This window comes from Catharus ustulatus, chromosome 6 (assembly GCF_009819885.2).
Source record: "Catharus ustulatus isolate bCatUst1 chromosome 6, bCatUst1.pri.v2, whole genome shotgun sequence".
NCBI lineage: Eukaryota > Metazoa > Chordata > Aves > Passeriformes > Turdidae > Catharus > Catharus ustulatus.
In genome coordinates, this window is record NC_046226.1 from 44,739,013 (window position 1) to 44,753,469 (window position 14,457).

At 37.9% G+C, this 14,457-nt stretch overlaps 1 protein-coding gene across 3 annotated transcripts in view; it reads right to left on the bottom strand.

Annotated features, from left to right (window-relative positions):
- Positions 1 to 5,170: 5,170 nt before the first annotated feature.
- PDHX (pyruvate dehydrogenase complex component X) overlaps positions 5,171 to 14,457 on the bottom strand; it is a 29,489-nt gene continuing 20,202 nt past the window's right edge. For all 3 annotated transcript variants that reach the window (XM_033062180.2, XM_033062179.2, XM_033062181.2), the window contains exons 7-11: positions 14,096 to 14,243; positions 11,913 to 11,971; positions 10,203 to 10,361; positions 8,020 to 8,084; positions 5,171 to 6,754 (exon numbers count right to left, since the gene is read on the bottom strand). In XM_033062180.2, coding sequence (XP_032918071.1) covers positions 6,490 to 6,754; positions 8,020 to 8,084; positions 10,203 to 10,361; positions 11,913 to 11,971; positions 14,096 to 14,243 — 696 coding nt within the window. In that variant the 3' untranslated portion in view covers positions 5,171 to 6,489. The remainder of the gene's footprint in view (positions 6,755 to 8,019; positions 8,085 to 10,202; positions 10,362 to 11,912; positions 11,972 to 14,095; positions 14,244 to 14,457) is intronic.

The following is a 14,457-nucleotide window of genomic DNA, read 5'->3' on the forward strand; positions in this document are numbered from 1 at the left end:
TAAGTGACCTCTTTAAAAGTGGTGGTCAGTACTAAAATAATCCTTTATGCATACACTTCATTGTTTACATAAATCTAGATCTGAAACAAAACTTATGCAATTGAACATCTTTGGAACGTCCTTCAGAATTGTAATGCAAACATTTTCATGATAGATATAATTCAGAATTTTGTGAAAACATCATTGTGTTTATAAATGTTTTGGTAAACTAGGTCATTAATTCTTTCAGTACATTGAAACCAATTTTAGCTGGAAAAAAAAAGGAAATTGAGCAAGAAGAAAGTGAGATATTGTTCTGACATGGTTGAGAGCCTACAAAAAGGCCATCTTTACATTTCCTACTGCTGGTGACAGGGACACCTACTCCATAAAACTTACCTAGTAGTTGCAACTTCAAGAAAAGAAAATTGCTATCTATGGTTGTTTGTTTAATCTGTTCTTCACTTATGAAACGCCAGCCAAGCATTCTAAATTACCACCAAAATAATGGCAAACCCACATGAAAACAATTATTTTTAATACCACAAGAACTTCAGAAGAAACCCCTAAAACTTCCAGAGTCAAAAGAACAAATTAGAGTACTTTTAAAACTTTTAATTAGAACTTGTGGTTGATATGGGGGGGGGGGGGGGGGGGGGGGAAGTCACTTACAACGAAATCACATTTTTCTGCATTTAATTGATCTAAAAACTGAAAAAAACCAAAACACTCCCCACCCTCCCTGTCTTTAGGTACACAAGAATCTAGAGTTCTTTTGTCACTGGGTTCTCCACAGAGTTGTTGTTTTCATGTCCTAATGTCACTTTCTGCCACTAGCTAGGCACACTATCGTCTCAGTGGAGCATTATAGCTATTTGGGATGGCAGTTTTGGCTGGTTGGTTGGTTTTGTTTGTTTTGCTTGTTGCTATTTTAGAGATGGCATTTCCTGTGGCATTGATACCACAATTCTGAAATTAAAAGTAAATTGTCAATTAGCATCCATGACCAGTTCGATTTAAATGGTATACACAGACACACACTGCTGAGCTGCATACAGTGCACACCCACAGGAGGACAATTACCACAATAAACAGCTTAAAAATTAAACTGGACTCACGCTTAGGAAAAGCACAGAGAAAAATAATAGCTTAGCCTATGTCTAAATCAGTCTCAATACCATGTTTTCTAAACTGTTAGATTTATCTGCAAGTTTAGTACTCTGCAACAATTGCAGGTTTTACTTAAGTAGCTGTCTTTTTATTATTTAACAAAAAAAGAAAAGTTTAAAACCTCTTCAAGTGCATTGGGCAAATTATTCTTACACAAGACAACTCTTCCTCCCTCCACAGCCCCAAAATACTGTGATGAGGTAGGTACAAGAGAAGGCTGTTTTCTCACCCAAAGATTGCTTCACAGATTCTTCAGGGCATCTCTCTTAGCCAAGAGTATTCGCTCCCAGCTATCATTGCACCTGTCTCATCACTCCTGTTTGAGCAACAAATGCAATGCTGCAATTACTCTCTTCAAATGTAATCAGGGCAGGTTTCTCTCAGGCCTCCCCCAGTGTTGTACCTGTACACACACACATCGAAACACGGACATTAAAGCAGAAATGTTGAAGTCTCAGCAGGGGAATTCAGAAGCCTGCCCCTGTTCATCCCGTAGTCGAAATCTGAAAGGCTTTAACATGGCTGAAAAAGCAGTAGATGGTCTTTAGCAGTCCATCTCTGCACATACAAGGTGAATTATGAATTTCCTTTAAAAGGAGGTCCAAGAAGTAATTCCCTTTCTAAATGCATTATGGAATGTTAAAGGTTTGAAGTATTATTTCCTTCAGAGTTTGCCTATAACAATTACACAATCAGAGATGATCTCTTATACTTTATGGCTTAAAGAAATCCAGGCACTCCTTGATAATGAATAAAATAGAGATAATGCTACACAAAGAATGCTGTTCAAGTACATGTGAAAAAGACCCCTTCCTTTTGACTTTCATCTCTTCTACCCTCCACAATAGGGACTGTCTTCAAAATTAAAGATGTCTTCCTACAACTGCTTCAATGCAGCTGCTGGCTAAAGCACCTCTCTCAGCTCAGACTACACTTAAACTTTAAGCCATGTGAATAATATTTGAGACAGCCCTGACAGGTGAATTTCAATAATCACTCCTCTTCTATGAGTATTATTCACTTCAGTAAGAGGGCCTCAACCCTCTGTTTGTGGCCTCTGTCTGCAGTTGTCAGAGAGCATACAAATACATATGGAGAGCAGCCAAGGAGGTACCTTAGAGCATGGTTTCAGGTAACTTCACATATCCAGAAGTGTTTCTTCTGCTCCAGCCTGGGAGTCACTCAGAATTGCTAGTCAGTCTTATGAGCTTGAGTAAGACACCTGCTTTGAAGACTGTGATAGTTATAGTAGGTTCAAAATATGAATGGACAGAGGAAAGACTCCAAACCTACCTGAAAAAGCTGTAATTCCTCTGTATTTGTCAACAGGGAAATGCATGGTGTTAAAACATCTGATGAATTCCCCTGGGTGCAACCAATTAACTTCTGAATTGACTCCAAAATAACTGCAAATTAGTTCTCTCTTTAAATACTCTTGAGGGAGGGAGGGTAGAATTTGAATGTTACTTTCATTTGAATCTATGCATTGTTTGTACTTTAAAGGAATAGTAAAGGTGCTGTAGAACTCCATGCTAGAACAAGCAACACATTGCGCTCAGAATATTGGGCTGAAATTCCCACTGTAAGCCAAAAGTTTCCACCTTCAGAAGAGTGTAAGAAGAGTTCTTTTCCTGATCAGCCAAGGGATCTATGGTAGTTCCTAGTCTTCAGGCAAGGAGGAGGAAACTGCATGTTGCTGAAACCTCCAGAAAGTCAGAGCATGCTGCTAATGCAGACTGGGACATGACACAGCAAGTATAAGCATCTGTACAAGCCAGCAGCCTTCTTGGATATGTAAGCTTATAATTTATTTGGCAGACAAGAAATTAAAAGTGTACCAAAGCTGCAAAATAAAACACAGTTATTTCTTAAAATAGGCAACTGAAATAGGAATTAATTGATGGCTAGGTCAATGGAGAGTATCCTTCAATTGCTCAGATCCCTGCAAAGTAAAGGGAAAAGTCTGCTGTAATGCACATCACATAGACAATTCAAAAATCATGAAACTGCAGGAGAGATCTGCTGCTCTAACAATTCACTTCATTCTTCATACAACAGTGAGCTGAAATAAAAATGTTCACAGGTGCCCTTTCTTCCCGTCTAGGTGTAAGCCACGAGAAAAACTTTCAAAGTATAAAAGGGCATCTTCTCTTGTTCTCTTATCTTTTAAGGAGATAAATAGTGGCAGTCATGAACATAGCATGAATCATTTTCCTTAGTACAGGTACAGAACAAACAGAAATGTCGTTAATTTGCCAGCTGGTTATTTTCTCATAATGACACAAATATTTAATTTGACAGGTAGGGCCATTATTATGGAGAAAGGGAAGAACAGTATAGTTATTGTATCTGAACCATTATGTACCATGACACCTACAAGTTGAAACAAAACTGACGTAAAAGTAAAGGAGCACAAACTGAGTTCAAGCAAACAGTGATGGCTTTTCACTGATAAAGATGAAAGATGCAGATTTTGTAAAGTAAACATGCAGAGTAGTCTGTCAAGCTTCCAGTGATTTCCACCCCAGTTTAACCAACATATCATTTCACCCAAATCCTAAATTTCTGTGTTTCTTGGACATGTTTCTACACATCTCTAGTAGGCTACCAAGAACATCCTGCTTCACTCAAGCATGACTACAGAGAAAGAAATCCCAAGTTTAAAGTTCAAAACTTACACTGAACTAAAGAACATGCTGAAAGACACTTTCAGTTTATCTTGTTTTTTCCTGTTTAATCCATTATGAATGTAACTGCTATACTGGCTTAGAGGAATCTGCTTTCTATGCCTTCAACATTTAGAGACAAACAGAATAAAACATATGAGTCAGCAGTATGCCCTGGCAGCCAAAAGGGCCAACTGTATCCAGCATCAAGCAAGAAGATAAATTACAGAAATTTTATTTCATAAGGAGTAGATTGCAGGAAAATAAAAATACCCAGAAGTCCAATATTCTGACATTGCAATTAAGGATTAAAGCATGACACACAATTCAAGATTTGCCAACAATCACAAAGTCCAAAATAGCTACCTTTTTTTTTTTTTTTAACCATGCCTCCTGCAGTGGGAAATGATACAAAGATAGTAAGTATCCTAAAGGCTCACATTTCCAGCATGTATTAGTATACTCCATTTAAAAAAAAAATTATTTAAGAAAGTAGATGTCTTCATTGAATTTCTTGAATGTGAAGAATAGGCTGTCAGAAGATATTTGAAAGAATAAAACACAGAAACCTAGATTTTTCATCTGTGAAAATTTTACTTTGAGGAAAGCAAAAGCACGCATACCCATTACCAATTATTCACTTTCTGGCCATTTACCCATTGTTCCTATCCCAAATCATCAAGAAGATACTGAATATTTAATCTGTATGGGCAGCTATTTGTTGCCTCACTTCTGCTGAAGTGGTAGATGTTGCCAAAGAGTACATTTACTCTGAATTAAGGAGATCTGATTGCTATTACATGTCTAAATTTCACACATTTCCTTCACAAGCTGATGACTTTACAAATTATATCTGCTTCAAATAACAAAGCCAGCAGAGCAGGGAGGTGTAAAGGAACTGCAATTCAAGCTTGTATTAGCCTTACCCAGTTCCAAAGCTTCAAAGGTTTACTGCACCTGGAGAAGCTGCCTTGCCTGCTGGGACAGCACAAGGGCTGTGAGCACCCACACGGGTGAGAGGGGACACACATCCCATCCCATCCATCCCATCCTTACATGCAACAGCGCCTTCCAGTGGCTCCGAGGGTGCAGGAAAAGCAGCGGCTCGCAAGAAAGGATGGCAGCACATGCAGGACTGCAGCGGCACAGACAGAGCAGCCATGCAGCCCTCGCCTGCAGGAGCACCTCTTAGGGATGCTGGGGAACACACAGCACCACTGTAGCAACACGAGCACTACTGAAAAGCAGGAAATCAGATTTATAATTGGCCTGAAAAACCTCCTGGGCAGATCAGATGCAGCAAATAATGAGAGCTTCTTAAACATTAAGGTCAATATAGAAATTGGTCTCTTTTCCACAGTAATAAAAGGCTGACAAACAGCTTTGGAAAAATTGGAAGCCAATCTTTTCAAATTGCAAATTAATTCTCACGAACCAATTTTTAATATGGTTTATCAGTAAGAAACTCTTGGAAACAAAGAATGGCTACATCCATTCCTGCACAGCAAACCCTATCTGGTAATCCAAAATCTCTCCCAACAGTCAAACTAGTAGTTTGTGAAATTTATGATATCAGAAGAAGCTAAAAAAGAAAACTCATTTAGCAAAAACGCTCACCTCAGTGTTAAGTAAAGTTTGTCTTGCAAGTAGCTGCTTACTTGTTGAGCTGCTGCCACAATTAATTCCTACAAAGCATTAGGAAAAAGCAGTTGCACAAACCAGAATAAGACAAACTCCCATAATTCTATTGAAAATTTATATTCTCAAGAGGTCCTGTAAACACAGTTATTCCATACATTTACATGCAATATGTGGTTCCATATTTATATGTAAGAAAGATACCAATCTGTTGATAAATTCTGTTAATTTAAAGTTCAGGCTGCTGCACTTCAGCCTCCAAGTTATGTTTCAATATACAATGATGATGAAACACTTTCTACTTACATCTACATTCCATCCATGCAAAGAACAGCATTAAGCAGCAACTATTCAGTGTGCAAAATTTGACCTTTCATACTGGGACCTCTATGAGAACTCTGCTTACACAATTAAGTTTTATTTTTTCAATACTTAAAGGAAGCTTTTAAGATTGATTGGAACAAACTTTTTAGCAGAGCCTGTTGCAATAAGAGAAGGGGTGACAGTTTTAAATTGAAAGCAGGTAGATTCAAACTAAATATAAAGTAGATTTTTAAAGTGAGGGTGGTAAAAGACAGAACAGGATGCCCAAAGAGGCAGAAGATTCCTTATCTCTAGAAACATTCAAGGTCAGGGTGGGTGAGGATCAGAAGACATCCCTGCTCATTGAAGGAGAAGCTGGACTAGATGACCTTTAAAGGTCCCTTTCAACCAAAATTATTCTATTATTCCCTTTTATATTTCATAAAGTTTTATTGAATTTTTTTACAGATGAAATTGAATTTCCCATGCAAGCATGTACCATTGATACTACGTGTTTAAAGAAACATGGTGTGTTAACTTTAAAGTCTTTTAGCTTTACAGTACAAAACCTGGCTATTATAGAAGACTAAAATCATGAGGGTTTCACATTAATTCATAAATTAAATATTTTTAACTGTCCGTCTTCAGCTATTTACTCCTCTATACAGAAAAACAACCTTAAGTACATAATAGTTATCTATATAGTCAGAACAGGAAGCAATCTTCACTGAGTTTAATTTAAGGCCAGTCGCATTGGATTCTCTATATTGGCTTTCAAGGTCTCCAGAAACTTTGAAGCCAGTTCATCATCCACCACTCGACCATCACTCGAAAGAGTCACTGTCATGAGTTGATGCTGTTCAAGTTTCTCATTCCCTTCTTCATCTTCCACAATCTTGAGCTCTGGTCTTGCTCGGCCCACAGCGAGGATGCAGGCCTGAGGAGGGTTTATGACTGCTGTGAAACCACTGATGCCAAACATGCCCAGATTGGAGATACTGAATAAAACAGAAAAGAGTTTCAGTAACATCAGAAATTACATATTCCCTACAAGAAATAATCTCTATTCAATAATTACTATGAGTTAAAATCCCTCCAAGGAAAAACCCATTAAGTTAAAAATAGATCTCAATTGTTTTCAGTTGAGCACATCCAGATTCCCAAGGGTTTGGAATTTTTGCTATTAAAAATAATGCACCTTTTTGAAAGTCCTCTTTCTTCACAACAATATATTCTTGCACTGCACACACTGAAGCCAGAAAGTAAGCCAGCAAAGCAATGTCTTTAAATATATTTTGCCTGTCCCTATTCCAAGCCAAATACCTTTTAGACTGAACTTCACAACTGCAAGTTACAATGGCAGCTGATACCCACTAAGCGATAAAATTTGGGCATCTAGGTATCACTCAGGCACTTGAAAACATTTCTGTCCATGTCACATGAAAACATTTCTGTCTGTGTCACCTGTGAAGTAGTATATTGGGAAAGGCTTGGACTCTTCAGTGACAAGTTGTCTATGGAGAAAGCTGGCCCAGCTCTGCTGGCAGAGTGGAAAAACGATTAAACGGTACAGTCCAACCATCAAACAGCACCACTGCCATGTTCTCCACTGCACCACACCCCCAAGTGTCACATCCACCTGCTTTTTGAACACTTCCAGGGATGGTGACTCAACCTCTTCTCTGGAAAACCTGTTGCAATGCTTGACAATTCATTTAATGAAGAATTTTTTCAATATCCAATCCAAACTTCCCCTGATGCAACTTAAGGCCATTTCCTTTTGTCCTATTACTACGTGGTAGAAGAGACCAACCCACACCTCAGTACAACTACACTCCTTTCAGGCAGAAAGAGTGAAGAGTGATATGGTCCGCCTGAGCCTCCTTTTCTCCAGACTAAACAATCCCAGCTCTCTCAGCTGTTCCTCACAAGACTTGTGTTCCAGACCCTTCACCAGCTCCACTGCTCTTCTCTGGACATACTCCAGCACCTCAGTGTCTTTTCTGTGGAACCCAAAATGAACACGGGATTCAAGGTGTGGCTTCACCAGTGCCAAGCAGAGATGAAATCAACCTGTACCAAGGTAATTGTTTCCCCTGATACAAGACACTCAGTCTAGGTTTGACCCTCAGAATCATCACATGGAGTTTGAGCCTAAACAGAGCAAGATTTTAAATTCAAAGCATTAAATGACAGTGGAATAGCTGAGGACAAAACAGTCCTGAACCCATGCTGCATGTACTGAATGCTGCTAGAGTTTTACCTAAAAGATCCTCCCTGGTACTCTTCTGGTAACAGTTTTCCATCTCTGGCCTTCTTTGCTAGAGCCTAAAGAAAATGAAAGAAGGAAACAGGCAAAGAAAGAAGTTAGTGGGTTGAAATAGACTAATTCTTGCTATTTCAGTAAGACATTTTAAGTACCATACAGACATTAAGTGAGCAAAAGTCGCTTTTGGATTTAGGGGAGCACCTCAGCAACGGTATTGTTCTATCTGCAATGATTTGGCAAAGGGACTAGGACACAAAACCTCATTTTCCCACCAATACTGGCTGTTCAATTAAAGCTGTTCTCTCACTTCACAAATATTGTTCTAGTTTTTACAATGGAACCACAGGTCTCCTTGGTGGTTTTACATTATCTAGCAAAATACTGATGAGAAATTCACAGTATTCCCAACATAATATTTGTTTAAAGAAACTGACATGCATAATTTCAGAACTTTCTACCAGATTGAATGAATGTATTTCTCCCAGCTAAACATTCAACTACCTTTACAAGGGTGCCTTTAAGATCACCCCTTCTGTGATCTCCATTCCATTTGTGAGACATTTCTTTAAAATTCAGCAGAAGAAATATTCAAATACAGCCCAAGAAGTCATATTATGTTCCAAGACAAGATCGCAGAATTGTACAAAACTTAAAATTCGTAATAGGCACGTCAAAGTTACAAGGACACACTGAGCTTTATTTTAGGCTTTTTCTCATCTCTGAATAATTAGTGAAGACAATAGCCATGGGAACAGCATTCGCACAACAGGGTCAATATAAGCGTGATGTATTTGTGCAATTGCATTACTTGAATGATGAAAACATGGTGAAAATAGGATGCACATGACCTGGAAAGCAGTCAAAACTAACATGCAGCAGTAGGGGATATATAAGCAATTACACAAAGAAAGTGCCTGCCAAACTACAGGAAGACTGAGAGAAGCAGCTGCAGTTCCAGTGTGTGCCTCCCCCTTGTGTATGTCAGGTATACATTTATTTCAGCAATTCAGAGAAGTTGCAAAGCAAAGTGATGTTGATGTGGACACCTATGTCACACACATTCCACTTGAAAGGCAAGGGGAAGGCTCACAACCATGGCCTCACTGAACATAACACAAACAGCATTTCCACCATGGGGACTGCATTAATTTGTGGTAAGAGAGGTTTGTCATACCACAAACTATTACAGGTATTGGGGATGATAACAAAAACACAACACTGACAATGATTTTCCTCCTGTCATTCCATCACTAACCCCACAACAATCTCAGCTGACCTTCCTCCTAAACTGGCTACTAGTGTAAGGAATTGTTTTCAAAACACATTCAGCATAAAACCAGCAATATGAACTGGAAAAAAAAAACATTTATGAATGTTTTGTGATATGACCCATCTTTCTCTGCTATAACTTCTTGGTCATTCCCCTCTGTCAACACAGGCTATTATGATTTCTGTAGTTTTACACAAAAGGCAAGAATTTACAAAGTGCAGTGGTGTCTAGTTTGGGGAGAGTTTCATGCCCTAGGGTCTGCTTCCATTGCATTCCTCAAATACTACAGGTCTTTGATTAGCACTCGTTAAATGATAAAAAAAAAAAAAAAGGCCTGTGTTGGGACATTTCATCATTCTACTTTTGCCTGCCAAAAACCACTCCTTTATCTGGCAACAACTGCCACATATCACTCTGACTGGCACCTGGTCTATGCAAAATACTGCTCATTAGTCTGAGGATTTTAATGTTACATCCTTAACTGATCTGCATATTGAAAAAAAATGCAGACAGAAATATGTTCCACAATACAACTGCAAAGACAGCAAGAAAAGCAGACACAAGAAATTTTATGGGAAAACAAAAAACCCAAAATCTCAAATCCCAAGACTGGAAATACTAATGGAATTAGCATTAAGTAGCCTTCTCTTGAGGGTTAAAGAAATACAATTATATTAAATTGCAAAAGCATTCTAGCCACCATTCGACTAAATAACATGATATTGTTGATTAAAAATGAACAGAGTTGCAAAATCAGTAAGAACTTTGAAGTGTAAGTAATGCTGAAACTGCTTTGGATCCACTACCTTTGTTATTACTGATGTGTATCTGGGTCACACTACATTTTCTGCTACAGAAAACCATACAGCTGCTCTATTCCTCAGCCTGCTGCACATTTCAGACCCACCTTTGCAGAGGCAGCAATTTCCTTTATTCCCTTGGCAGCAGCATCTTTTATGATAGGCGTAATGAGCCCGCGGTCTGTTGCCACGGCAATGGAGATGTCAATGGACTGCAGCCGCCTGCAGGCTTCCCCATCCCACGTTACATTCACATCTGGCATTTGCTACAACACACACAGGCAGCGATAAAAAAAAAAGACAGCTGTTAGAAGAATATCAGTGCAATCAGTTGTTAAGAAAAAGGAACTTCCTTTAAGACACAAAGCTACACACAGGCATCTACCAAGCAAATTAGCTTGCACTGATTTTATTTATATTTACTTCGTCAAAAAAGCATGGAATGTATGTACCAGAAACTAAAAATGGCAGAATAGACAGAAGTTTGTTTGGTTTTGCCAGGGAAAACCCCAAATTACTATAAATTTCTTCACTGATCCCACCTTATGATGGTCAGCATGTAAAGCTTCAAAGGAGTGCAACTTCTCCCATAAATAAATCAGAGGATGCTGAATTTTAAAGCATGGAAAAGGACATCCTACTATACTTGCCTGTTGTTTTTCACTGGTGTCTCAAGCATGATTCTCAACAAATAAAATAAGCTACAGGTACACTGTTATTCAGATGTTCAGACTTTTTTTGTGGGTGGACTAAATTAAAATTGAGATGTTTACTGATAATTTAATTTAATTTTTTTTAGTTCAATGAAATGAACAGGGTATTCCAGAAAAAAGTATGGGAGGGACACACTATGAGAAGTGATTCTACTATCTATCTAAAGTAACTACACCCCTAGGAAGGAGTGGTATGATGGTACTCTGAGGTCCTATTATTCAACGGAATGTACAGCGTTTAAAAAAAAATAGAAGAAAAGAGAGAACAAAATAAAAAAGTATGTAGTATTCTTTGCAAGCTTCAAGAAGTCCCACAGTTTGCACAGTTGTAAGGTGCCCTCAAGTGGGTGCTGTGCAAATATAACTCTATATAAAGGTATTCAAAAGAGATGGTAGGGACACAATTAGTCACTTCAACTATGAAATATTTATTTTTAAAGGACAGCTGCTATAGCAGCTATTGTTATGAAACCTAACCACTTGAGGAGATAAGCCTGGAAGTTTTCCTCCCTCCATCCTTTTTTCCTCTTTGTTCCAGAAAGAAGAATGGCTCTACTGGGCTGTCACCTGGTGAGACCACTGGCACATTTACAAAACTCTGGTTTGTCAAATGGCAAGACCAAGCTGCAACACAGAACCTAAGTGAAGGAGAAATTTAGCATGTTCAAGAACCAATACAAGCAGTACCTTGAGGTGTTCGCCAAATAATCTGTCAAACTAGCTGCAGTCAGCTCATTAAAGCAAGAACAACACATTTTTCATTGTTCAGAAATAAAATAGCAACAAAATATTCTCTGAAAAATGCCTAGAAAAGAGTCAATGAAATTGCTTTGTATTTAAACTTGAAGATGTATTTGCACCACCCAGTTTCAGGGGGGGAGAGGCAGAGGTGGAAGTGGGTTTTCTTTTTTTAAAGCAGCTGTCCACATCTTTTCCTGAAAAGATTTTACCTGGAAACCTCAGAAAACCTGACAATAAGCAATACAGAATTACCAGCTTTACTGTGATGCCATTCATATCTCCACACAGACTCACAAAATACTTTTCTTGTCTCCTTGGCAGTTTACTATTAAAATATATTTTTAAAGTCAATTATTTTCTTACCTTCAGAGTAACTGCTGTTGCCTTGATAATAAAATCATTTACAGATACTTTAATGTCATCTGCAAAAGGAAACAGAAGAATTTTTAAAAAAAGGATAATAGTCATTGTTTGTAAGATTTGCTTTATCAGCATTTTGTGATAAGATTCCAATTATTCGGCAGATTTATTTCTTTGAAGCATTAACAGAAAGTCACTTATCTTCAAACTCCAATAACAAAAGCAAGAAAACGTTTTTCCCCTTTGGGATAAAAAGCATCTCCATCAAGAAAAAAAGCTCATGCAGAGATACTCAGGAGAGTTTCAGGAGACTGAAACTGGTAACTAATATCAGAAGTGGCAACAGAAGCAGGGATAATAGATACAAAGCAGATTAGGCCATAAAATTACCCTGAAATGCATGACATTTACACAATATTAAACTCACCATTATCACAATTAAAAAAACTACATTACCCTTCCACCACCAACACTACTGTCAGCAAAACTGATCAAGCAGCAAAACTGCTTAATTTTCAAATCTGGTTTATGGCATGTAACACAAATACCTTTAGAAATATTTTTGCAAGGGAAAATAATTTATAAATAACTATATCAAGTGAAAAATTCTTAAGCCATCACAAATTTAAAAGAGTGAACCAAGTATCCACTTACCATGTAACTGGCCTGCAACATTTGCCATGATTACTAATCTATGTGTAAGAAGAGACAGCATTCCAACAGAACATAATGGAACTTGCAATTACTATGCTGCACAGACAGAATTTCACATCAGACAAACCTGTACCTTGGTCATCAAATATACACTGGTTTCTGTTTACATACTACATTCTTAACCCCTGGCAAAAATGTCACTGTCCAGTAGCAGAGCAGGACTTCAGTTATATGATCCACGTCTGATAATATTTTACCCTGCATCACTGAAGTTTATAGTAGTAGAAAATGCTGCAAATTCCATTAGAGGAAACAAAAATCTACCAGGACAAGCTCTGCAATTCAATTTCAATGCAAAGACATATGGCTTTCCCACCTCTGCATTTAAGGGAAATATTCATTAAGAATCGACAACACAAGAGGTGTGAAAAATTTCAAGTGAGTATTCCTAAGATCATTTTTTGGTTCATTCCTTATGAACAGCTGCTGTTAAAAGGAATCAGCATCAGGAAATGTCTTTGACATCCACTTGTGAATAAGATACCACTAGGAAAAATAACAGGTAAAAAATGACCTGGGTAGGGTTGCATTAAAAATTAGTCACTCAAAACTCCAGTGGAAGGAGAAGCAGTTCCTGTATCATCATCTAGAAAATCTGCATCTACTGGTCAAATTTAATTTTAGGCCACACAAACAGACAAACAAGCATGGGCTAGTCACTAGTACAGAACAGTTTGCCTCAGTTTCTCAATCAGTACAGCAATAAAAATGTAAATTAAAATTATTATGCTGTGTTATTCTGAATTCAGAGCTGACATGGCTTAGGAAAGCTACCATTTGAACCTATAAGCTTTCAAGCCATGACAGCAATCGTAAAGCCTAAAATTATTCATTTTTCATTATTGTGATAATTAGGTAATGCGGAGAAACATCTCAAAGCTGAACTATAGAGAATAAACCACACAAATGGTACCAGAAAGAACTAATGGAAAAACACTAAAAAAAAAAATCCACAGAAATTGTTCATATGCTTTTATCTTGTGCAGACAGTTATATTCTCCCATGATTGTCTTCAGTCTTTAGAACTAATCTGTGGTCTTAAAAAAATATAGTAGGAGAAGAAACACTGTTGTTTCTTCACTCTATAAAATAAAAAGGCCTTCAGATTTTTTTATCCAAGTCACAGACTTAGTACCAGCCTAGGAGGTGCATGTCTCCAACACCAAACAAAGCATCACTACTTGCTTACGCAGCCTGATCATTGTGGAAGATAAGACTTCAGAGTGATGTATTAGTTGCCAAAGTAACGCCTCTGTCTTCCTGTATCCTGACAAGGTGTCCAATTCAATAATTTCCAGGAACTACAGCTTGAGTCCAACATACAGAACACTGAAAAAAAATTATTTGAATGTATAGTGGTCTACCTATACAAAATCTACACCTTCTGGGGAAGTTTATGTAAACAGGACACACTACACATTAGCATCAGCATATTAGTATTACCACTTGTTAAACTAAATCAGATTACTAACCTTTGGCCAATTCTTTTCTTAATTTCAAAACAGCATCAATGACACAGTCAGCAGCAGCATACGCATGAGGTATGGTGGTTTTAGACTCTGTTAATCTCTTAGCAATAACTCTTCGGATGTTGCTAGCTGGGATTTCTGTGAATGTGCCCTGAAAGAAATCATATGCTGTGTATTAATGTGAGGACAGCAAACACACTTCCCCCAGCTGAAAGTACTCCAGCATTTATGCATTATCATCAGTGACTCCTGCCCATGTCCACCATCCCCTAGCTATCAAAAACTGATACATTCCAACATTCAATTAATATGACAAAGACCAATGAGTGTTCCAGTCTATTCCTATTAAATAGGTTTTACAGAAT